A 26,532-nucleotide genomic window follows, 5' to 3' on the forward strand; every position below is an offset into this window, starting at 1 on the left:
CAGAGGGGGTTTAGGAGCTCATTTAAAAAGAATGGAGTGCATGCCGCTTGTACTACCCCAGTGTCTTGGATCTGTTCATCTGACAGCCAGTATGTAGCAAACTGCAATTGGCATGCAATAAAGTACCCCTGAAAATCTGGTACTCTAATCCTCCCTTGTTCGTATGGTCTTTATAATTTCTCCAGAGACACCCTGCACCTAGAATTGCATCACAGGAAGCTCTGACAAGTAGTATTCAGCATCTTAAAGAAGGCCTTGGGAATATTAAATGGTACATTCGTAAAATAATGAAGCAGCCTCAGGAGCACTACCATTTTTAGCAACGCGGGCCTTCGCATGAATGCAAACATTAGCCTGGCCCAGAATTCCATGGAGTTTTCCATTTTATTCACCGCCTTTACCGTGTTCTATGCATGTTCTAATTTAGGGTCATGGGAGACCACATTGCAAAAGGGATCCCCAAGGTATCTGAATTTGTCAATTTCTGGTAACTCCCTCTTAGCCCTCCCTTTGTAACCTGCCAGGGGGAACAAACTCGACTTCTGTGCATTCACCGTAATCCCTGAAAGGTCTTCATAGCGCTCAAGTATTTGTATTTATTTTTGTTTATATAGCGCTTTACACCAAAGCGCTGCACATTAGAATATCATGATACACATGATAATACACATGATAATAACATTATAACAGTAACAGTAGAAGCAATTAACCATTGAGAATCAGGCCAACAAAACAATAAGTAGAGTAATTAACTGGAGGAGAGAAGGAGAGTAGTGCAGTAGAACTGAAAGGAGGAGGGGGAGGGGGAGTGGGGGAAGGGAACGGAATGGGTGAAGGGAAGGAAAAATAAGGGGAGGGGGGAAGGAGAAGATCAAGGAGATAAGGCAAGGAGGGAGGGGAGCAGGAAGGGGGAGGGGTTTCAAGGCGGGGAATGATGAAGGAGTGATTTGAGGGAAGTTCGGAATGAGGAAAAGGTGGACATAGACTGGAGTGAGAGAGGTAAGGAGTTCCAGTGTAGAGGGGCTAGGAGATGGAAGGAGTGGAAACGGGATGAGGCACAAGGGGAGGAGGAGCAGTGAGAAGGAATTGATCGGCAGAGCGAAGGGAGCCAATATGTACTGTAAATTAGTCTCTGATTGTTGTAAGTAAAGGAGCCAATCATCCACATATGGGAGATTAGGTGTGTGTTGCCTCCTATTCTAATGCTGGCCTTGTGGTATTCATTCCATAAATATGCCACCAGCGGCTCCAAGGCCAATATAAATAACATAGGGGACCAGGGGCAGTCTTGCCTAGTGCCTTGGCTTAACCCCCATTGCTCTGATATAGTGGGGCCTGTCTTGACTCTCACCACTGGGTCAGTGTATAGTATCTTAACTCACTTGATATATGTGGGGCCTATCCTATAACTCTTCAGCACAGCCAGTAACCATGGCCATCTGATCGAGTCAAATGCCCTGACTGCATCGAGCGAGGTTACCACCATAAGCTGAGTGCTGTCTTGGTGTGGTCAATGACATGATGCAAGCGTCTTAAATTACAAGTGAAATTCCTGTTTGGGACCAGACTGATCCGGATGTATGAGTTTATGAATAACTGGCTTCAACCTGTTAGCCATCAGAGCCGTCAGTATCTTCCCATCTTGGTTAAGCAGCAAGAGGGGTCTGTACGAACAGCATTCGGCATCGAGTTTGTTAGGCTTCCATAACGGGACTATGATTGACTCTCTTAATGACAGCAACAAGACACCTTTATCTAATGCTTCATTCAGCATAGCCAACAGTGAGGGTGTGATCTCTGCCAGGAATTCCTTGTAGAACTCACTTGGCAGACCGTCCGCACCTGGAGCCTTACCAGTCAGCAACTCTCTTATGGTGTGTTCTAGCTCCTCTATGGTTCCGCCTCTTCCGCCTCAAGCTATGGGACATCTATCAACACTAAGGCTTATTCTATCTCAGATTCATGGGTTTCCGCTGTCTCCTTGTATAGCGTCTTATAAAACTCATAGAAACTACCTGTTGTGTCTCACATATCTCTCCATTCTTAGCTGTGACTGCCTGAATCATGCTACGCTCTGATTCGCTTTTATACAGCCAGGCCAGCAAGCACCCTGGTTTCTCCACTTCGGCATGTTGCTTTTCCACATATTTCCTATAACTCAGTTTACCTAATCTGTCTCAGTGTACTAAGCATTCCTGCTGGAGGGAACTAGTCTCCCGGGCACTCTCACTAGATAGGTTCTTCTGATCGTTCATAGCTTCTAATTTTGTTTCCGCCTTGCCTGAATCATTTTCTATTGCCTGTTGCCTTAGTGATTGCAATCCCTCTAATCACCACCTTAAAGGCCTCCCATAACATACCCGGTGGCTCCACGCTCCTGGTGTTATATTTAAAATTATCCTGCACCCGTTCTCTTAAGTTTTCATGAAATGCGCCGCCCTTCAGACCCTCACTCAGGAGTCTCCATGTCAGGATGCGTGACCTCGGAGGGGAGATAGGCCATGTTACCACCAATGGGGCATGATCTAACAACACCCATGCTTTATATTCCATCCTATCAAATTCACCTAAGGTGTCTTCCCCTGTAAAGATATAATCCAATCTCGTATGCAGGCCCAGGGGAGCAGTGTAATGCGAAAATCCACGGGTTTGTGGGTGTAGACGCCACCATATATCCAAGAGTTTAAATGCTTGCAACAAACGGGCCAGGGCCTTGGCTGCAAGGGCCGGATGCGTACATTTGTCATCCGACCTGTCCAATGTAGGGTTGAGCATGCAATAAAAATCCCCACCTCATATCAATGTGTCATCCTTGTGGGAACTTATTAGCGAGTATAACGTGCGGAAATAAGCCGATGCCTCCTGGTTAGGTGCATGTGTGTTAATAATGCAAAATTCCGTATGTTCCACTCGACCTCGCAACACCGACATCCTGCCCTCTGCATCTTGGAATGTCTCAAGCACCCACAAGTGTACTGACGGTGCCACCCATATCACTACTATTAAACAAATCCGTTCTTAGGTGAAGGACGCTCCTCTGTGGTGTGCTCTAAAATATGCACCACGCTGTGGGCTCCTGCATTTACCGATTCTTGTGTTTAAAGGTACATAACTGCCGACTTCTGCTGCCTTGTGGTCATCATAGCCATCTGTGTGTGGTTAATCCCCTCTGCTCGGGCCAGCTTCTGCTCCGGTTGTCATATTTTGCAAGTCCATCCATTTGCTTGCTTCTTCAGGGTTATCTAAGAAAACGGCGCGGTCCTTGTGGATCACTTTCAATCTCACTGGATACAACAACATATATTTCAGGTTAGCCGCTCGTAGTCCCCTCTTGATTGATATGTAGTTCATCCATTGCTTTTGCACTTGTAGGGTATAATCCGGGTACTCTGTAATAGTGGCTGACGCTCGTTGGATCATGCCCCCTTTACAAAAGTATTCCAGGATCTTTTCCCTGTCACAGTAGTTCAGAATCCTGCCTAATATTGCCATCGGCGGGGCTCTGGGCGGTGTTTTTCTCATAAGCAACCTATGCGCTCTTTCTAACGTGAAGCCCTGGGTGAGGGCACCCAGACCAATTTCTTGTTGCAGCAGGGTCTCAACGTATTCTGTCAGGTTTGCCACTTCTTCTCCTTCCGGCAGCCCAATAATTCTGATGTTGTTATGACGAGCCCTACTTTACGCATCCTCTGCCCTGTCGTCCAGGTTACGCACCCATTGTTGCAGTATACTGACTTCTCTGAGGTGTCTTTAAGGTCACTGGTATTCGCTGCCACTGACTTTTCCAGAGTACCTGTGCTTTCAGCGAGTGCCCCCACTTCTTGTCTGAGCAAGTTCACAAGTTCACAAGTTCACAACTACGCTGATAGCCTCTATTTTAGCTTCAAGAGACTCTTTCAGAGATGCTATGTTCGCAGGTGTGCAGTCATAATGTCTGCAAAAAGTCGAAAACAATAATGTCGAAAAAAAATGTAGAAAAAAAAACGAATGTGTTTTTTTTATTTGTATGTTTTTTTGGCTTTAGGTATAAAAAATAAACGGGGGGGCATTAAAAACAAACAAAAAAAAATTGCACATTTTTTTTTCCAACATTATTGTTTTCGACCTTTTTGTTTTCAACATTTTGACTATAAACCATGGCCGCAAAGATCTGTTGGTCTCCTTTCACTAGTGGCTTCTCCTTTTGAGGTGCTGAGGTTGTTGGAGCAGGGCTTTCGACAAGACGCACCGTTTTGGTACATGCCTCCAAAGTGAGCTGCTTCCCCTGGCTTTTTTGAGGTTTAGACGCCATGGTGTGTTGCTGTCCTGTTCCGCAGAGCCCGCACCAGTGATCGTGCTGCTCCGACGCGTAGACTCTGTCCCTTGTCGGTCTGTTATTATCATGGGGTTTGCCGTATGCTTCCCTCAGTCTATGCCCTCACGCAGCCAGAAAGGCAGTCAGTATTTAAACCTGATTAGTACCCCGGTCTTACGGGCCGGGGTGCTAATAGCAATAGGCCCCTCGCAGAGGGGGCTTTACCACTTCAGGTAATGCCCCAGGGCCTTCCTTAACTATGGGCCCAGGGCATTACCTGAAGTGGTAATGCCCCCACTGCGAGGGGCCTGTTGCTTAATAAAGGCATGTCTGTAGGCATTCACTCTGACTTCCCTCTGCTCTCTTATTCCCTTCAGCACTCTTAGGTGCAACATCATCAACCTAGGATTGATGCTGCCTGCCCTTCTGGGACCCTCTCCCCAAGGCACCCGCACCTCTTCCTTCCCACTCTCCTCATCACACACAACCATTTGCAGTTAGGAATTTGTTTCAAAGCTTCCAGTAATAGATGTTGTATGTTAGGTTTCTGTAATGTTTTATTACCTTTGAATCCATGTGTATGGACAAATGTGATTCACTATTCGTACCCATTATACCCAACAGATCTTTTGCAGAAGCCCCCCAAACCACCCTTAGAGGGGTTGGCCTCACTCACTGCATTTCCTGGCATGGTGTAATATGCACATTTCATCCCTGAATATAAAGGAATGTAGTATTTTTAAGGATGTGGCAGAGGGTAGGGTGAGTGGATTGAAAGTGTAAGGAGCATTTTGGGAGTGGCATATATTTCATCTTGATAGAGACGAGGAAGGCACTTAAGTTAATGAAAAGGGAAGTTAAGTTTTGGTTATTATGACTTGTTATTGTACATGGATTTGTTTTTTTTTAAACAAAAACATGTAAGCAAGGACTTCTGAACTCTTTGATGTGATCCATGTTAATTACCGGAGCACATCCACTATACAGACTATGAGGTGCCACCTAGGACAAATAGAGTGGTTTGAAATGGTATTTAAACCTCAGAGCCTGTCTTCCTGATCCAGTCACAGCATCACCCAAAGTTACTCAAGTTTGGCTTGGGAGAGAGCAGGATGAAAGCGCATTCTAAGGATAACAAGAGAAGACAACCCTTACCTTGTCACCAGGCTCCTTACTCAGGCCCCAGACAGTTGTCATTATGTTGGCAGTGGTGCCAACATCAGGCAATATGTCCAGGACACTTTCCAGTGATGGTGTCGTCCCCTTGGACTTGGGAGGAGGCTTGCGCATTGTGCTAGGACCATTGGGCATCCAGGAGAGGAAATCAAACTACAGTGGACATGGCCAAAAAGAGAGAAAACATGCATGTCAACAAGCTGAAGATGTCAGAGTGAGCTCACATCAGTTATGGAAAAGTCACAGGTGAGGAAGACATTGCCGGGTGAGCGGACCATGATGGGTAAGAGGAGATGTTCTTCTCGAGTCATGCTTTTTCAGATAAGTCACTTTTATTACACTCCCTTTTAATAGGACCACCAAACCTAACCTTGTCTCAATCATCCCCATTGTAGGTCATGTATGTACAGAAGTGTTCCCCAGAAGATTAGAAGCCTTGGGCTATGTGTTAATTTGGGTGATTCTGAGATAATGTTTCTAAGATTAGTAACTAGAGTGAATTACAGAAATGACATTTGATAAAAACAAACTGTTGCACAATATATCCAATATGCTATCCATTAATTAAAGGGTGAGGCTACAGCCCCAAATGATCAGCTCAGTGGAAAGCGTAGCAATCATCTTACATTTAGCATGCAGAACAAAGAAAAACATTTGACCTTGTACAAGGGCCTAAAGAAATGCTTTGCCCTCATTATGTCATCAATATATGCGTCTTGGCCCAATGAAGAAAAACATACAATTCTTCAGCTTGCTAATCATTGCTGTGACTATTCCATTTTTAATTTTTAGATTTAGCTTCCAGCTTTTCCCTTATCTCTCGCTGGAATCTGTTTTGTGTATTTACATGAGGCCTTTTGAGCGGTGGGTCACAATGACTACTGTCATTTTTTGACACCCTTCTAAACGCAAAGTGCAATACATGCACATGGTTTTTGCAAATAGAAATACTAAAATTGTGAGTCAAGAAAACATATAGCAAACCCTTATTGATCGAAGTCAGTCTGCTTGTAATTCTGTATGTCTGGTCTTCTCTAAAGCCTGTCTGCCTTTGTGCGTAAAGGTATGTGGTCAAATCCAACACTCCCCAAACCATTGGAAGAGGTTAGACCCACAAAGCAGGAGAAGGAAGGTAATCGCACTGGTGGCCACAGGTGGTGCTATATATTCCACATTCCCTACAATAGAAGGAGAACATTCTCACTTACCTGCCCACTGTTGACAGCAGCATGTTGAGCAGAACAGGTGAAAATCACCATGGTCAGAAACTTAATCAACTCTGAGTGGGTCTCCAGCGAAGAAGGCACACCTATTGGAATTAATCGGGAGAACACCAATAACTGTGCGTGCATGTTTAACATCGTCAGAGGCCATTTTATCTGAATGACAGGTGTGTGTGCACTCTAGAACTTGCAGTAAGTGCCGTCTTGTGACCATGGCTGTATGATGTGTATCTCTATGGCAACAGCATTGCCATTATTTCAGGATAGAGGAGATTAAGCAGAGTTTGTTACTATGCTGTAGTGATGGTTGCTTCAAAGATCTAGAAAATAAGAGCTCTTTTGGAGAACTATTTATAAGTATGGAGCATGTTAAATAATCCTAGTTCTTCAAACATGACATGGGAATTGGCCTGTTCTATCTGTCTGATAATGATCTAGCTATTTACAACTTCTTGAATTCCTGGGCCGATTGTTCGGGCTTTGAGTCTAAACAGATGGGGATATAATTTCACCAAAATCACAGGATTAGTGTTGAGGGTTATCACATTACCATTGACTCCTCAATGACATCACCAGAAGTTACAATGAATGATCTCTGACCTCTAATGTTGAAGAATCTTTATGTTACTATTACCTCAGATAGGTACACATATCAATAAAAACTGATAACTGGCACAAACACTCAGCTATCAAGCAAACAAAATGTAAAGGCATACTTTTAATAGATCAGTAGTGGGATTTGATTAATGACAGGTTTTGCATAGCAGTCCTCAGCAATTGCCACCTCTAGAGATACCCAGGTGCATCATGAGTGCAAGACTTGATACACAGCAAACTATACACTATATTATCCAATCTTACCAGAGGATGTGTTCTCCAAGAAGCCTTCTTTGAAGATTTCGCCCACCCAGGCCTGGAGCTCTGAGTCTCTTCGGATGCTCTCTTCACTCTTATAGTAGTATTCCACAATGCTGGACACATAACTAAGAGAGAAAAGCATCAACCGTAAATGAGATTTTATTACTTGTATTGAGTCTCTTCTATGTATGTATCCGAACAGGACTGACAATGTTTTCATTTACTAATGTTGGTCATCTCAGGGGTGATGTTTATATTCAGAATCGGTTTTCCTTGTGTGTGCCTTGAGCTGCTGCCTGTAACAATGTGGCCTTATAGACTGAGGGAGGGGTAGTTATCATGGGATAATGACCCGCCATCAAGTTATGGCCGAAGGTGTAGCCAAGGGCCATATGTCGGAGAAGGGTCATTATTCCAAGCGACTATGACCCCTCACGAGGTATATAGGGCTATTAGCATATAGTGGCAGCAGCAATATATGTTTTAGAGTTTTTGTGGGGAAGAAAAAAGGATGCTTTAAGAGTGAGTAAAGTAAATAGACAAACTGAGTTAGTACATTAAATGCAGATTTATTCTGCAGTAGTCAAATAACATAGTTGCCTTCATACATTAAGCATTTTAATTGTAACTTGGTTGAACTGCAACAGGCTAAACATGAGCATGCATTAGGTGTCATGTAAAAGTACACGATTTTTCTGTAAGAAAGTTCAAGCATTTTCTAATGGTTTATCTTTCTCTCGTGTGCTAAATAGCATGTTGCAACAAAAAAAGGTCCTGCCTGAGAGTGTCTTTTGAAAAAAACTCTTGCATGGAAATTGCATTGCTGTTTCCCTGTCTGCTTCTGCAGACAGAATGTTCAGAATGTAGTCAGTATCAGTAGTTATTGACTGCACTCTAAACATTCTGATTGGCTGAGAGGAGATCAATAACGATTTCCATGTGCTAATATATTATAGCGAATTGACCTATGAATCTTCAGAGAACATTTCGACTGTGTGCATTACGCATTTGAGAGATGGCATACTTAAACCACAAACCATAGTAATTGAAACTGCATTATATTACACGAAAAGCTTTCTGCATACATATGAGCATTTTGTAAGGCAATCCAATTATTTCAGTGAAGCTGTACAAGGCGGCTGGGCTTTGAGGGCAGTGACATGCAAACCTGTTGTTACAGCCTTTAGCTGAATTTGCCACTCTATTGTATGTAAACACTATTAAAGTAGAACAGAGCATTATGCATAGCACAATTTCTTTGCCATTTCACAGTTAGGTTGACTATGCTTATTCTCACACCTCTATCCATCCACTCAACTTTCTACTCAACCATTTCTAATCCATCATGTTTGGAAAATATAACATGATTTACAGGAAGAAAGCATCAATATCTCATTAATGCTACATGGCTACATTGGTAGGAAAATTAGACCTGGTTAGTTTTTGGTAGCATGTATGAAAGGTGTTGGTTAGAGAAATTAAAACACAAATTACCTGGTGAAATGAACAAGCTAGTCAAAGCTAGCCCGCAAAGGTAAGAACCGAAAACAGTCCTTCTCTTGCCACGCCCGACCCTCTGGAACCCTATCCTGCTGCAGCCTTGGAACGCCACCGACCATCGTCAAGTTCTGCAAAACGCTAAAAACCAGGCCCTTCCAGCAATACCTCCTGCCTGACTAAATGCATGTTTTTCCAGCCATCTGCCAACAGGACGGCACTACTGCCAAAAAATGCCATGATCAACGCTGGCTTCCAAACTCTGGAAAGTGCTCCGCTGCTTTGGAGCTAGGTATGCACTATAAACAATCAAATAAAATAAGGAGCTCAGCAATCTGGCAGACCTTATGGAGTGTACGAATTAGAAATTCTCTTTAAGGGCACATCTACAATAACAAGCGTTGACAAAGCCAATATGTCTGGCTTATTTAGAGGGTAGCCTTTTTGTCCTGTCTTGGCTTTACAAAACAGAATTATACACTACATTTACAAAACCAGCCTGATTGGCTTTGCTAATGTTTTAAAACATAAGTACAGTACTGTTCTCCCTTCAGCTTGATGTAATACAGCCATGTTACAAGAAAGGCGGCGTCCTATTCAATCAAACGAAATACTTCAGCAAGATAGCCACCACAGAGGTTGAAGACAGGTCTCCAAGCGGAGCCCTTCTTCCATTTACATGGCGGCCCAGGAGGTTGCAGCGACGGTTGAGCCGCTACCAAAAACCATAAGGTGAGTAGGGTAGGGTGTTGCAAGGGGCCGTAACGTGGACCAAGGGAAGAAGAAGGTGGGCGGAAGATGGCAGGGTGAAGGGGCAGCAATCAGGTTGTTTGGAACGTGAGCTTGTATCGGTAGATTCAGCCCGTGATCCAAGTAACCTAAGTGGCTGGCTTCCCCGCTCCGGGTGCTAATAGAAATTCCGTTCCTGGGATGACAGGACTAGAGTGTGTTGTGAAGAAGCATCTTATATAGTAATTTAGACCGGCGTGCTGTTGCGCATGAGTGGCATGCCCTGTTGGGATTCCCCGGCGCATGCTGCTGATTGCACTTGCCAGTCCTTTTCAGATTACCACACATAATAGTGACATTTTAAGGGGGATAAAAGGAGGACAGAAAGTAGGAAAGGGGAGTATGAACTAGAATTGCAGTACTCACCGTAATGTTCATTTACTCCTACATCCTGCCCCCGTCCCTTCATACTGCTGGGAGATTAACAAGCATTTCGGTAGACCAGAAGCACGTCCTACCGAAGAAGAGTGGCTAACAAACATCAATCAGAGGACTTTGAGCACTAGCTAAAAATGTTCTAGAAGACTCATAAGCCAAAAATAGCATCTGCTTTAAAACTGAAATCTAGTGAGTAAAGTCGACAGAAAGAATGAGGAGAGGCCCACGTGGCTGCCATGCATATTTCTTGCCACGTTACATGCCTCTAAAAAGCCACTGATCTACTCTTGGCTCTGACTAGGTGTGCATGAACGTTTTTTGAGGGGGGCAATTAGACACCTTGTAAACCCCTACAATGCAGGAAAGTGACCACTGTGCAAAAGAGGCTTTTTCAGCTGATGATCCCGGGGAAGAACCCCCATATGTTACAAAAGGTGATTGAAGGAACTAAAATGTTTCATGTATTTTAGGTAGAACTTCAAAGCCCCGGCTACATCCACTGAATGGTGAGCCCTCTCTAGTTGGAATAGTGGATCTGGGAAAAAGTCTGTCAATGAGTCAGTCCTTAGTGAAAATCAGTGACAACTTTCGTCATAAAATTAAGATGTGTGCAGAGTACTGCCTTCTTCTTGTGTAAGATCAGCAAGGGATACTCTAAGGAGAAAGCCTGCTACTCGCTCACTCTGTGGGCAGAGGTGATGACCATTGAAAATGCTGTTTTCCATGAGTGGATTTTCAGATAGACAAGAGACCATGGGCCTCATTACGAGTCACCCGGTCTGGAAATAACGGTGGCGGTAAACCCGCCGCCACCGTTTTTTACATACCGGGTGATCTCGAGTTCTGCAGGCAGGAGATGTCATTCCGGCCAGGTCTGACCTGGCGGGATTAACACCACCCGCCTGCAGGCGGACATGGAAACACCGGCACCATCACCAGATGGTGCCGGTGTTTCCACTTCGCCATTCCCATTGAGTCCTGTGGGGCTCAATGGGAATGGGGATTTACCGAATTCCGCCTCCGGAATTACCGGGTCACCGGGGTCGTAATGCCCCGGTAATTCCGGGAATCACGGAGGCAGAATGGCAATACGAGTCCTGCGGTAACTTGCTGGAATTTCAGGCACGGCTACCGTTTTTAAATCCCACACCAGGTGACAGGGCGTCATGTGTGGAAACAAATGACTCAAGCCAATGAAATGGTGTTTAACCGCTGGGTTGGACAGAGAGAAGCAGGCATGATCTGACCACTTGTACACCTCATTGAGGTGTGTTCTACAGGAGTCCAGCTTCAAACCAAACTCTGCCAAATATATCATGAGGAATAGGCTATTATCCAGAGAGGAAAAGAGGGGATTAATGTCCTTATGAAGTAGAAGATTGACAGAACCCTAGCCACCCGCTTGAATATAACCTTGGTCCTTTGAAGACCTCTAGGCTTCAGCTGAGAAGGATTAAGATGCCCAAATGTTAAGACGTCATGCACTAGACTGCTAAGCTCCATAACGATGGGGGTTTGAGGATCAGTCCATCCTGCTGAGCCAATATGTTCTGTATGTCAGGAGAGGCCATTGAGGACACAACGCCATTGCAATAAGATCTGAAAACCAGGCCACATTGGAACCACCAATATCATTCATTTACAAGCTCACCTCTTGTGCTTGTGATTTCCCTTTTAGCAACAGAGAAAATGGGAAGGCATATAAGAACTGGGCATCCCATGGAAATATGAAAGCATCCCCTGGGGAGTGTCTCCCATCCCAAAAGATACAAAAATAGGATATGCCTTGTGGTTCTCTGTCGCAAACAGGTCCATTGGGAGGCAACCCCATCGAATGAATACTCAGTGAGCCACTACCTGAGCGAGTCCCCCTTGTTGAACGCATACCAAATCCTGGTGAGATAGGTTAATTGACTGTTAAAAGACCCTACAAGATGCAAGATCCCATTATGGATGCACTATATCCAAATTATTTGTATGAACTTGCATAATAGAGGGAAGTGTGTGTTACTTGTATGCTCAAGTAAAAAGGGACTATAGAGTTGAATCAATCTTGGGTAGACAGTTCTTTATATCCAGGAAGATGGCCCTCATCTTCAGGATACTGATGTGCTTGCCTCTTTTGATTGGGGATGACAAATCATATTTGCAGAGAACTCAAGATCACCCTTCATCTGGAAAGGGCAGAATCTGTTGTTATGGCAGGGCCCTCCTGGTGAAAGGGCATGCCCAACAAGAGTACCTTCTCTCACATCCGCCAGAACAAATCCTGTTTAATGTGTAGTGGGACAGACACTAGCATTGACTGAGGGTGATGGTGCTTTTGATATTGATATTTTATTTGTATCGCGCTCATACACGTGTTTCAGAGCGCAGCGAGGCAAGGAAGGGGAACAAGGGAGAGCTAAAACAACGATCTTACTAGGCCCAGTGACATTGAGAACGCGCAAGTGCAGGGAAGAGGGAAAGGCAGGTGGAGAGGGGAGAAGTGGAAAGTGCTGAGCAAGGCATAAAAACAACAACAAGTGGTAGTGCAGCCAGCCAGTGTCAAGTGCCAGGTTTAAGGCACAGACAGGGGGTGTTTGATAAGTGCAGAGAAAAAGGGGGACTGTAGGGTTACAGATACAGACCCAAGTGGAAGTGTTGCCAGGAGGCAGTGCGGGTGTGTGGCAGGGTGGGCCAGTTACCTGGGCCCAAAATCAGAGGGTATCTAGGTGCACGATGCCGAAGCAGAACAGATCAGCAGGGGGGAGGAGGAGAGAAGGCAGAAGCAAAGAGGAAGGGTATTGAGGTGCTTCCGGAACCGGAGATGGTTCTCCTCAAGTTTCAGACAGGGAGGCTGTTCCAGAGGGAGGCCCCAGCCGAAGACAGACATCTACCCCCAGCTCGTTTCTTTGAGAAACGACTGACCCTGAGGGAGTTTGAGGTGGAGGAGCGAATAGTTTGAGAGGGAAGGTATTTACGGAGGGAGATTTTAAGGTATTTTGGACCCAGGACCCAGAAAGCCTTGTGGACAATGCAAAGGGTCTTAAATGTAATCCTTGCAGCCACTTGGAGCCAATGAAGAGATTTCAGGGCTGGAGAGATACGATCCCAGGGCTTGAGGCCAAGGACAAGTCTTGCAGTCCTGTTCTGGATGAGTTGCAGAGGGCGGAGAGCAGAAGCAGGTAGATTTAGAAAGAGGCTGTTGCAGTAATCCATCCTGGAGAGGACCAGGGCTCGAGAGACAGTGAGCTTCTGGGGGAAGGAGAGGAAAGGCAGAATACCTCTGTGGAGCTGCAGTTGGAAGTTTGACTTTTTAGAGACATCAGAGATGTGGGCAGAGAAGGAAAGCGTGGAGTTGAAGATGTCCCTGGAGTTTTTGGCCTCGCAGGTGGGGGTAGGAGGAGGGCCAAGGGAGGCTGGCCAAACAGAGACAGGAAAGGAGGGTGAAGGTGTGCCAATGAAGTGGATCTCCGTCTTAAGGCAGAGATTGTTGGCGGCACATCACTCCTGAATAGCAGACAGGCAGTAAGAGATGAGAGAAGGAGAAGAGGTGGCCGAGGGAAGCTTGAAAATGCGTCCGCATAGTGTCATCTGCATAGCACCGAAAATTGGGTCAGAGAACGGCAATGCGATGGGCAAGTGTTGCCAGGTATTGGTTGAAGAGCCAGGGTGAAAGGTTAGACCCCTGATGAACACTGCAGGTAGAGAGGGAGATAGAGGAAAGGAAGGACCCAAGTTGGACCTGGGAGGGTCGATCAGAGGAGAAAGAAGTCAGCTAGGCCAGAGCCTGATCGGTGATACCCAGGTTGTCACAGAGATGGTTGAGTAGGATGGTATGGTTGACCGTGTTGAAGGCGAGAGATCAAATAGCATGAGGACAGAAGGGATGTTAGAGTCAAGGTTTGAGAGCAGGTCTTCACGGATGTTCAGGAGAAACTGCTTCTGGCAGCTCTGAAGCCAGACTGATGGTCATGGAGACAACCAACAGAATCAGAGTGAAGGTTAAGCTGCGAGATGGCCAGCCTTTCCAGGTGATTGCCCAGTAAACGAGTGATGGAGATCGGGAGATAGTTTTCCGGGCAAGAATGGTCAGCTGTGAGTTTCTTGAGGAGAGGGTTTGTTTGTTTATTATTTATACAGCGCACCACAACCTGGGGTATCTGGGCGCTATGCAAGACAGCTTAAGATACATAAATAAATATGAGAAGACAGTAACACAGAATAGTATATAGACAGATAATAAAAGCAATGTAAGCAACATAGCAGTACAATACAAAGGCTACAGGAGTAAGAAAACTAGGTGTGCATAGATTCATATGTCGGAGAGAGAGGTTATACATGAAAGCCATTAAGGGGCTGTGACATCTGGTTTATAAACGTCTGGTTTATAAACTCAAGCATTGTATGCATTATCCTTGGTAAGGAGCCATTTTTTGGTATTAGACCTGAAGCTGTGTAGGTTGAGGTCAGTACTTAGGTTAAATGGGAGGGCATTCCATGCCAGGGCTGCTTGTACCGGGAAGCTGGTACCTCCAGCTCTTTTTTAGGTTGAAGCGCGGCGATATCATGCAGCAGGAGTTGGCTGATCTCAAGGGTCTGGATGATGTTTTCAGAGCGATTTTGTCTATAAGGTATTTGGGGGCAGCATTATGAAGACATTTATGGGAGATGGAAACAAGTTTAAAGTAGATTCTATCATGAATAGAAAGCCATTTGTGACTTATTGTTTTGGAGATGTGGTCCTTTCTTGGGATGCCCAATGCAGTTCTTAGTGCATTATTTTGCAAGGTTTGGAGTTTGTTTAGTACTTGTTTATTTGCACCTGCATAAAGAGCATTGCAGTAATCAAGTTTGGACAAGATTATTGCTCGTGCCAGGATCATGCAGCTGTTGGTAGACCGATAGTTTTTACATGCATGAATCAGTTTGCAAGTATAGGTGGTAGCTGTCATAGTGGCGTTTGCTTGTTTCTTGAGGTTTAAGGTCGAATCGAGATGGAAACCTAAGGTTTTAGTTTACTTGGCCGTAATAATCAGGTTGCCGTCTACATTGAACGAGGTGTATTTGGGGTTGAGTTTTTTTTAGATAAATAGGGGCACCTAGTATAAGAATTTCAGTCTTATCGTCATTCAGACACAAGCTATTGGTGGCCATCCATGCCTGAATGACGAGGTAGATTTTATTTAGTAGGTCGTTGTCCGAGTCGTAGTCCCAGTTGTAGTTGCCAGATAGTGGGATTAGTATCTGGGTGTCATCTGCATAGTTGGTGTAGATGACACTCAAACAGTCTAGGATATGAAATAGGGGTTTGGTAAACACATTGTATAGTGTAGGGGAGACGCACAAGCCTTGAGGAACTACACAGGTGATAGGGATGGGGTTGGCTGCGTCTGAAGAGGAGAATGCTCTCATTCTGTTATTTAGGAAGGATTTAATCCAGGTTGTAGCCTCAGTGGAGAAGTTCGCTGCCGATGATAGATGCTTGCAAAGTATGTTATGGTCGACCAGATCGAAGGCAGCTGACAGGTCTAATAGTAAGAGAAGTGCACATTGTCTGTTATCTTTTATTAGGTCTATTTGCGTTTTTAGATCTAGTAGCGCTGTTTCAGTTCCATGAAGGGGTCTAAATCCGGATTGTCTGAGCCCTTGGAGATTGTTGATCTCTAGGTAGGACTGGTTTTGGAGGTAGGCTGCCTTATCAATAATTTTGAGAATGAAAGGGACTGAAGTTATAGGCCTGTAATTAGTTGGGATGGTAGGGTTTAGGGAGGCTTTTTTGAGCACAAAAGAGTGCTTCAGAAGGGAGGGGATGGCTCCTGAGGTGAAGGAGTGGTTGTAGAAATCGGCCAGCACAGTAGCAAGGGTGCCAATGTGGTCCTTGATGGTTTTGGAGGAACATGGAAGGACCTGTTTTGATGAGACTTTCATAGATCAGACTTTTTTCAGAGACCTTGTCAAGGGTGAAAAGAGAAAAGAAAGAGAAAGGGTGGGGAGGCGGCAGCAGGAGTGCCAGAGTTTGCAGAAGGAGATGGGAGAAGATGGGGAGGGGACGAGAGGGTGGACAGGAAGTCCAGGGTTTTTGAGATAAAGTGAGAGGCAAGGGCCGCACAAAGGGTCTGGGAGGCGACAGGAGAGGTAGAGGCTGCAGCAGGGTTGGCCAGCTCCTTGCAGATTTCTAAGAGTTTGGCTGAGTTCTTAGATGCTGCAGAGACACAGGCTTGGATGTGGACTCCCTTCTTAGTATGGACTGAGTGTTGGTATTGCCTTTGGAGCAGGCAGCAGGCCAGTTTGTCAGAGGATGAAAAAGAAGTCGTCCATTTCCTCTCAGCCACCCGGCACTTACGTTTAAGGGTAGCTAGGTCAGAGTCGTACCAAGAATTGCACTTGGCTTTGGGCTTCAAACGGATCCTCATGACAGGGGCAAGAGCTTCGAGAGTATTGGAGCTAGAAGAGCAGAGCATGGAAAGGGCTGCGTCAGGATGTAAGTCAGCCAGAGGCGGAGGGGGGGAGAGAAGGTGGTGGTGAAAGCCTCAACTGACACGCTTCATGGGCCGGATGTCCGAGAAGGTTGGTGGCAGTGTTGGGGTTAGCTTGGCCTGCAGGGTAGAGAGGGAGAGATGGGAGGAAAGGAGGGAGTGATCGCTCCAGGCGAGAGGAGTGGTCAGAGAGATGGAGAGGGGGAGGTCAAAGGAGATCAAAACATCAAGTGCAGAGTGAGTCGGGTCAGAGAGGAAGACAGAAAGGGAGAGAGAATCACAGAGGTCACAAAAGAGCACAGAGGAGGAACAGAGAGAAGCTCGATGGATATTGAGGTCCCCAAGAAGGAGGAGTTGAGTGGTTGAGGCCAGGAGGGAGGAGGAGCAGTCCGCCCACTCAGAGAGGAAGGAGGTGATCGGACCATGAGGCCGATAGATAGTAATCCACGGTAAGAGAGTGGCCAGGAGAGAGAAAGAAAGCCTGCAGACAAGGCAATCGAAAGGGTAGTAAGTCTCCGTGGGAATGAAAGAGGCAGGAATCCACTCAGCGAAGATCAGGGCTACACACCCTCTGGGCCGGGTGGATCTGGGTGCAGAGAGGATGTTGTAGCCAGCAGGGAGGAGAATATCAAACCTCGTGATAGAGCTGTCCATGAACCAAGTCTCAGTGACACCGAGGAGGTTGAGTTCTTCGAGGAGGCGGCTGATATCAAAGGAGTGGTTGATAGCAGAGCAAGAGTTGAGAGTGACAAGATGAAGAAGGTTGCCAGCCTTAAAGGACTTCCGGGTAGGGGTACACATCAGAGGTAAGCCCTGCGGAGGTGGAGAAGGAGCCCAAGGGGGGGCAGAAGAGGAGGGCAGAGAGGGCAAGGTAGCCAAGGGGGGCAGAGGGAGGAGACAGGGGAGCTGGAGGGAGGAGAGAGGGGACAGCAGGAGATAAAAGGAAATTGATGAGACGAGTGTTAGGGAAGATTCCATTTATGGGAAGTTTTCCTTACAGTTCTGTAACCCCTCACATTTTTTCTTTGTTTAAACACCATAGTCTGACTTTACCAGTGAAGCACAGCCCTCTGCTGCACTCCACTGGGGTTTCGCTCACTTTTCATGGGGAAACTGACATGCCCTTAAAGTCAGTCAGTTGCACAATGTACCTTACAGTACAGTGTGCTTGGGCCCTATAGTCAATTCCAAGGGCCATAGACATTCTCATAGGGATTTTTCTGAGAAGTGCGGATGTGCCCTGGACACGGCTGGTGGCAGCTTATCTTTTCATGTATTTTTAACCCTTTCTTGCCATGCAAACCGCTTTATCCGCATTTGGCACAGAAAGGTGGCATGGCTCCAAAATGGCCATGCCACAAGATTCTTTGTCCTGTCCTTTGGCCATCTTGCTCCTTCACTTTCCCCAGGTCGAGTCGACCCGGGTCAGTCCTTATTTGGGCATGCATTTTCCCACAAGGTGCCCAGCTTTCGCTGGCTTCTGCGTGTCTTGTGTGTGTGTCCCCAGGATGTGGGCTGGACTGTCTGGTTCCAATACACATCCTGCGGGCCAGACAGTCTGGTGTGCTGTGAATGCCTGGCACCACCGTGTTCCGAGATTGGTCCATGTATGGTATGCCTGTATGTGAGGAGATCTCCCATTGGGGCCTCTTCCTTTTGGCGTGAAGGAGATTCTGGATAAGAGAAGGATCCAAACATCAATACCATGTCGATCTCTGGAGTTCTCACTGAACGAAGGATAGGATCCAAGTATCCTGAAACTAAGAAGCCGAGCTGAGGAACCACTGGTGACCCGCTGGAAGGTTTGGCACCCTGAGCCCACTGTTGTCCCTGCATCTGATCGAACTAGAAGGTCTGCGAAGACGCTTCGACCCATTGGAATAGTGGGACCAACTATTCTCGGCACCTTCATCAAACCCTGCAAGTAAGCCTTCTCGGAAGTGTCCCTGGTCCAACCAGTGGGCTGACCAGCTTGCACAGGACCTTTGCTCTGTAACCGACGCCGTTTCGAGGAAGCTCTCAAAACTTGGTACACCGTAAGCTCTGTGTTCATGGCACTCGCACCAAATTTCATACATTTGGCGTTCCCAGGTCTGGAGTAAAGATTGTGCATAAAAATGGATGGATGCGCTAGGGGCCACCGATAAGGGTTGTTAGTATTTACTGACCCCTGGCACACTCCAGACCAAACTTCATCAGTCGACTCCACTTCGGTTGCATGTACAAATGCAGCAATTTCTGCGGCTCTTCGGCTTTCGCAACAAATTTACAGCGTTGATTCCCAAATGGGACAGTGTTGATTTCTCCACTCCTGGTCGATGGATCAGGCCAGTTTCACTCAAGCAGGCTTCAGGGGTAAGCGGTGCACAGCAGCAGCGTACCTGCAAAGTTCGTCACCATGGCTGGGCGACACAGTAACCGTGAGTACTCGGTTCGGGCTCTCTCTCTTTACACCAGACCTCGAAAATATGGCAGTCAAAAAAATGTCATTCGACATATTCACTATAAACCACTTGGATCCTATCCTTCATTCAGTGAGAACTCCAGAGATCGACATGGTAAGGGTATTTGGAGCCTTCTCTTATCCAAAATCTCCTTCGTGCCAAAACGAAGAGGACCCAATGGGGGATCTGCTCACATACAGGCACACCATACGTGGACAAATCACGGACCACGGTCGTCCCAGGCATTCAAAGCACACCAGACTCTCTGGCACCCAGGATGTGGATTGCAACCAGACAGCTCAGACACAGGGGGGCAGACACACAAGGCATGCAGAAGCAAGCGAAAGCTGGGAGCCTTGTGGGAAAATGCATGCCCAAATAAGGACTGACCTGGGTCGACTCGACCTGGGGAAGGTGAAGGAGCAAGATGGCCAAAGGACAGGACAAAGAACCTTGTGGCATGGCCATTTTAGAGCCAAGCCACCTTTTTGTGCCAAACGCGGTTTGCATGGCAAGAAAGGGTTAAAACTACATGAATAGATAAGCTGCCACCAGCCCTGTCCAAGGCATATCCGCACATCTCCGAAAAACCCCTTTGAGAGTGTCTATGGCCCTTGAAATTGACTAGAGGACCCAGGCGCACTGTACTGTAAGGTACATTGTGCACTTGTAATGTTGCAGAAAACGTTGCAAGGTTGCCAAGGACTAAGTGAAACAAAGGCTCCCAGTACTGACTGTATTTAAGGGCATGCCAGTTTCCCCATAAAATGTGAGCGCAAGCCCAGTGGAGTGCAGCAGAAGGTGGTGCTCCTCTGGCAAAGTCAGATTATGGTGTTTAAACAAAGCAAAAATGTTGGGGGGTACACCACTGGAGGGAAACTTCACATAAATGGGAATCTTTCCTAACAAGGTCCCAATCCTTTCCACAGATAGCCTGAGATATCTAACTATTTCCGATTCGTGAAACCTGCTCTACCCTCCTCAAATAGTGTGAACTTATTCTGCATCACCTCACCTGCCTTCCTGAGCTGCTACAGACCCTACAAAAGACCCTGTTTCGCCCATATGTACTTCTGCGTGCGCCAGCATTGCAAGTACATTTGAGCATTAGGCTCCTCTCATCGTAGGGATCGGTCTGCCTTCCTGTTAGGATTGTGACTACTACAAATTTGCCTACAGACTCTTTGCACTACCTGCTTCCTTCCCTTTTTAGGTTGTGGACCCATTTTCGTGCATTGAATTGATATTTTATTTCTATCGTGCTCATACACAAGTGTTTCAGAGCGCAACAAGGCAAGGGAGGGGAACAAGGGAGAACAAAACAACAATTTTACTAGGCCCAGTGACATTGAGAACGCGCAAGTGCATGGGAGAGGGGGAGGGGAAAGGTGCAAGGGAGAAGTGGAAAGTGCAGAGCAAAAGGAGAACAGAATAAATAATAATAAATAAATAAATAATACAAGCAACAAAAGTGGTAGTGCAGCCAGCAAGTGGCAAGTGCTGAGTTTAAGGCAGCAGACAGGGTAAGTCAGATAAGTGCAGGAAGGAAAAAGGGGGGCTGTATGGGAACAGATACAGACACTAGTGCAAGGGGTGGCCCGGAGGCAAGGTGAGCAGGAACCTGGGCCCGGAGGACAGAGGGTGGCCAGGTGCACGGTGCCAAGAGACCAGATCAGCAGGGGAGAGGGCGGGCGAAGGCAGAAGCAAAGAGGAAGGTCTTGAGATGCTTCCGGAACCAGAGATTGCACTCCTCAAGTTTTAGAGTGGCAGGGAGGCTGTTCCAGAGGGAGGCCTCAGCCGAAGACAGAGATCTACCCCCAGTCCGTTTCTTTGAAAAACGACTGAACCTGAGGGAGTTAGAGGTAGAGGAGTGAAGGGCTTGAGAGGGGAGGTATTTGCGGAGGGATAATCCTTTAGGCCACTTGGTCTTGTATATATGTATTTTGATAGGATTGTGTTGGTTTAAAAATGTTACTGCAATTATTACTGTGTGTTGAACTGCAAAGGCCTTGAATAAATGTATTTGTATTTTTAATATAAATATATATGTATGTATGTATATATATATATATATATATATATATATATATATATGGGATACATTACTCACCGTAATCGTATTTCTGATGCTTGTATCTGCTTAGATTCACATGCTGTGCATAGGCCGACATCTAGTGGAAGCTGCGGAGTATTACAGTTTGTTTTTCGAAACTCGAAAATGGGCGTCGACACAGGGCGTGCCAGTAATACTATCCCTAGTGTGACGTCCCCTGTAGCCATGATCCCTCACGCGTCTAGGACCCTCAGATTGTATTTTTTCTGACATGAGGTAGCATGAGGAGTAGCGTGAGTACAGATGATCCAAGCAGATAGAAGATAGATAAGATAAGACTACAAGCATCCATGCGCCTTCTCTAAGAGGGGAGGAAGGGTCGGTCACGTGTGAATCTAAGCAGATACAAGCATCAGAAATACGATTACGGTGAGTAATGTATCCCTTCTGAGGCTTGTGGAATCTGCTTAGATCACATGCTGTGCATAGATTAGCGAACAGTGTTAGAAGGAGGTGGGATTTGAGAAGGGTCATGAGCAAATAAATGTCTTAGAGCCGCTTGTCCCACTTGAGTATCTGTCTTGGAATGGTTGTCAATGCAGTAGTGCTGAGTAAAAGTGTGAATAGAGCTCCAAGTAGCTGCTTTGCAAATGGTGTCAAGGGGAACATTTGCAATGAAAGCCAGAGTGGCCCCAATGCCTCTTGTCGAGTGGGCTATGGGCGTAAAAGGCAAAGTTTTGTCAGAAAGAGAGTAACACTACTGGATACAGTTGACAATCCACCTGGAGATGGCACCCTTAGATACGCGATCTCCCTCCTTGCCTGTGGCTACGGAGACAAACAGTTGATCTGTTTTCCTAAGCGGTCTGGTCTTGTTTACGTAGTAAAGGACCGCCCTACGCACATCTAGGGTGTGTAGTTTAACCTCAGCCGAGCTTTGTGGGTTTTGGAAGAAAGCCGGAAGCTCGATGGATTGGTTTACATGGAATTTGGAAATAAACTTAGGTGAGAACCTAGGGTGTGTCCGTAAAACCAGCTTATCCTTATGAATAGTAAAGAAAGGATCCTGCACTGACAGAGCCTGAATTTCACTGACCCTTCTTATGGATGTAATGGCTACTAAGAAGGCAGTCTTATTGGTCAGGTGTTTGAGACTTGTTTTATGCATGGGCTCGAATGGGGGGCCCATGAGTTTAGATAGCACCACGTTCAGGTCCCATCCTGGTGGTGGGTTAGAAATAGGAGGGTGAAGTCTCTTTACTCCTTCCATGAAGGCCTTAACTACTGGTACTTTCCACCACAACACCTTGTTATGGGAAGTGGTGTATGCTGACAGGGCTGCCAGGTGTACCTTCAGTGAGTTAAAAACCAGCCCCGCATCCAGCAGGTGGAGCATGTAAGTAACAATAGTGGAAGGAGTGCAATCAACTGGGTTGACTTGCTTACTCTGGCACCAGATTACGAATCTTTTCCATTTTTCAAAGTAGCAGTGCCTCGTGTTGGGCTTTCTAGCCTCTTTTAGGATGTCCATACACCTCTGTGGTAATTTGAGATGTCCAAACTCTATGACCTCAGGAGCCATGCTGCCAGGTTCATTGAGTTGGGTTGAGGGTGCACTGTTTGACCTTGGTGCTGGGACAATAGGTTGTCCCAGCTCGGAAGTCTGATGGGTTCGCACACCGCCAGTCTGCGTAGGTGTGGGAACCATGGTTGTCTCGCCCACATTGGAGCAACCAGGACGAGCGTCATCGATTCTCTGTTCATCTTGTTGACCACCTTCCTGATTAGAGGAGTTGGTGGAAAAACGTACGCAAACATCCCTGACCAGTTCATCCACAGGGCGTTCCCCTGGGAGTCTGGTTGGGGGAACCTGGATGCGAATCCTGGGCATTGTCTGTTTTCGCTTGTGGCGAATAGGTCTATAGTGGGGAAACCCCACTGAGAGAAGATATCTTCTACGACTTCTCTGTGTAGACACCACTCGTGTTCCTCTGGGAGGGGGTCTCTGCTCAGAGCATCCGCTAGGGAATTGAGATCCCCTGGAACATGTTGCGATGACAGGAAGATGTTCCGTCTGAGTGCCCATATCCAGATTTTCTGGGCAAGCTTGGACAGATTTGGCGAGCGAGTCCCTCCTTGTTTGTTCAGGTAGAACATGGCTGTAGTGCTGTCCGTCCGGATTTGCACTGACAGGTTTAAAAGGTAGGGTTCGAAAGCTTGAAGCGCTCTGAATACTGCCAGAAGCTCTAGAAGGTTGATATGATTCTTGGCCACTGCGTGAGACCAGAGACCCTGAGCTGTGTGGTGGAGATGGTGAGCTCCCCACCCCGTCAGGCATGCATCGGTTGTGACTACCGCCTGTATCTCGGGATCGTAAAAGGGTTTCCCCTTGGACAGATTCTCTCTTGTCCACCAGTGAAGGCTTTGTACCAGTTTTGGCGAAACGACCACTAGATCGTCCCACTGACCACTTGCCTGAGACCACTGTTTCGCCAACCATTCCTGCATGGGACGCATGCGCAGGCGTGCGTGGGGGACCAGGTAAATACATGACGCCATCATGCCCAGCAAACGCATTGCTTTGCGTACCGTTATCTGGCGACCGGACTGGTATTGCAGAATTTGCAGAAGTAGATTCCGAATCCTTTCCTCGGAAGGAAAGGCCAACCCCTCTTGTGTGTCTAGGATAGCTCCTAGGAACTGTTTGGAAGTGCTTGGCATCAGACTTGACTTTTTCTCGTTTATTGAGAAGCCCAATTCGAAGAGGAGGTCGATTGTCCTTTGAATGTTTGTTCTGCAAATGACTGGGGTCTCCCCCGTGATGAGCCAGTCGTTCAGGTAAGGGTTCACCGGGATTGCCTCCCTGCGTAGGTGTGCTACCTCCAGTACCTTGGTGAATACCCTTTGGGCCGAAGCTATCCCGAAGGGCAGTACCTTGAACTGGTAGTGCTGACTGTCCACCTTGAAGCGCAAGTATTTTCTGTGCGCTGGGAACATGGAAATATGAAAATAGGCATCTTTCATGTCCAATGTTGCCATGTAATCCCCCTTTTTTAGGAGGGGGATTACCTCTTGGAGAGTTGTCATGCGAAACCTTTGGGGCTTGACATACTTGTTGGCAGGCCGTAAGTCCAATACTGGGCGCATTGTCAAATCTTTTTTTGGCACAAGGAAGTAAGTTGAATAAATACCCTTGTTTACCTGGTGTCCCGGGACGAGTTCTATCGCGTCCTTTGCTAGCAGATTGACGATCTCTTCTAGGAGGATCTTCTGGTGTTCCAAAGAATGTATTTTTTGTCGTGGAGGATGGTCTCGGGGACGCTCTAGTAGTTCTATACAGTACCCCTCGGATACTGTTGACAGCACCCATCTGTCTGATGTGATCCCTTCCCAAGCTTGGGTGAAGTTGGAAATGCGTCCCCCTACTGGGGTTGTGTGAGAAGGGACCCTGAACGGAGCGTCACTGTTTCGGTGGAGGCGTGCCGCCTCCTTTATTGGGGCTGCCTCTACCTCTACCACTTCCTCTCTTATTACCCCTGCCGTAACCCTGGGTAGACTGCTGGTTATTATTGTTCCACTGTGTACCCTGCCCCTGGGAATAGTTAGAACCTCTTTGGGAATTTTGGCCGCGTGGGTGACGAAAATTGCCATTCCCTCTCTGATTAGGGGGCTTAGTGGTTAGCTGGCCTAGGGATTTGAGTGTTTCATACTCGTCCTTAGCATTCTTTAGTGCATCCTCGACCGCCTTACCAAACAACAGATCCGGCTCCACCGGTTTGTCCAATAGTGACGCTTGTGTTTCAGCCTTGAAACCAGACTGGCGTAGCCAAGCGTGTCTCTTAATAACAGTTCCTTCTGCTATTAATCTGCCTGCGTTATCTGCGGCATCAAAGGTTGCCTTTAAAATGCAACCGGACACGGCTCTTCCCTCCGCTGAAACTCGTGCCAATTGGCTCTTTAAGGGTTCTGGTGCGGAGTCTATGAATGCCGCGACCTCTTCCCACTGATGGCAGTTGTAGCTGGCCAACAGGGTGGTGGAGTTGGCAATCCTTGCCTGGTAGGCGGAAGTGGAGGCCACTTTCCTGCCTAACCCATACAGTCTTTTGCTCTCCTTGTCGGGAGGTGCCTCGGACGGTGATAAGGGTGTTCCAGCCCTCTTACGGGTGTTAGTAACAACCAGTGAGTCCGGCTTCAGATGCCTTCTTATATATAGTGGGTCTGATTGGGCCGCCTTGAAAAGTTTTTCAATCCTAGGGTTCACTGCTCTGGTGAGATTAGGATTGAGGAGTGACGGGTCTATTCTCCTTTGAATAGATTTTAGGATAGGGATGGCCTGAGCAACAGTCCTCCTCTCCCCCACTAACTCTTCTGTGAAGTCTCTTTCCTCCTGGGCACCCTGGGTGTCGATGTGGAAATGTTCGGCTGCTCGAGACAGCACTTCATTCAGGAGCGGCTGGTTGTCGACAGGGGAGTCGGTAATGGGGGCCTCTCTTTCTACTGGGAAGTCTACCCTGTAGGGGTCTTCCTCCTCCTCATCTTGATCCTCATCATCCCCATAGTAGCCTGTCCCAGTTTGTTCCTCCACCATGCCCAAATCTGGATCCTCAACAAAGGATGTCTCTCTCTGGTAATGAGAGTAGGGCTGGACGTAGAAGGGGTCTGAAGACCCTGTTGGTGTCTCAAAGTGGGACCTTGTACTTGGAGGTATAGGATCCTTAGAGCCAGAGGGTGCTGACCTGTCGGGAGTATGAGCAAGAAAGTGCTCTGGGTTTTTTGCATAAAAATCTGCCAAATATGACATTCTTGACATTACCCTATCTATGTCAACACTGGTCCATTCTCTGGAACTGGGAATGACCCTTTCTGGGAGTATTTCAAATTTATCCTGACTAGCCTTGGTAGCCTGTGCAGGGGTTTTGGTGTTATTAGAAAACGTGGACTTGTCTTTCTGTGTTTGAGGAGTGGAGTGTTCTACGGGCTTGGAAGTGGGCACAGACTGCTTCCTTTGCTGTTTTCCTCCCTCCCTGTGACTGGAGGAGTGTTTCCCGTGTGTTTTAGGGCCCTCTGAGCTTTTCGACGCCTGGCGTCGAGGTTCGGGGGTCTTGACCCTATCCTTTGAGCGTGGAGGTAGGGGTTCGGGATCTGTAGTAATTCGGTCTGCGGGCGCCGACTCTTGGAGTGCGGCCTGAGTGTGGAAGTCGGCTTCGTCTCCCGACGATCGAGCTTCCGTGACCTTAGGGAGGGACACACTCTTGGCAATAGTGGATGCTTGCCTGGCGTTGTGTGGCGATCTAGATTGAGAGCGCCCAGAGGACGCCAATTCGGACCGTTCTCTACGTGCCTCTTTCCGAGAACTCGA

At 46.9% G+C, this 26,532-nt stretch overlaps 1 protein-coding gene across 1 annotated transcript in view; it reads right to left on the reverse strand.

The window, feature by feature from the left end:
- LOC138568611 (polyunsaturated fatty acid lipoxygenase ALOX15B-like) overlaps positions 1–26,532 on the reverse strand; it is a 419,375-nt gene that overhangs the window by 54,532 nt on the left and 338,311 nt on the right. The window contains exons 11-13 of the mRNA XM_069646447.1: positions 7,555–7,676; positions 6,679–6,779; positions 5,450–5,623 (exon numbers count right to left, since the gene is read on the reverse strand). Coding sequence (XP_069502548.1) covers positions 5,450–5,623; positions 6,679–6,779; positions 7,555–7,676 — 397 coding nt within the window. The remainder of the gene's footprint in view (positions 1–5,449; positions 5,624–6,678; positions 6,780–7,554; positions 7,677–26,532) is intronic.

This window comes from Ambystoma mexicanum, chromosome 1p (assembly GCF_040938575.1).
Source record: "Ambystoma mexicanum isolate Mex_15411 chromosome 1p, UKY_AmexF1_1, whole genome shotgun sequence".
Lineage (NCBI taxonomy): Eukaryota > Metazoa > Chordata > Amphibia > Caudata > Ambystomatidae > Ambystoma > Ambystoma mexicanum.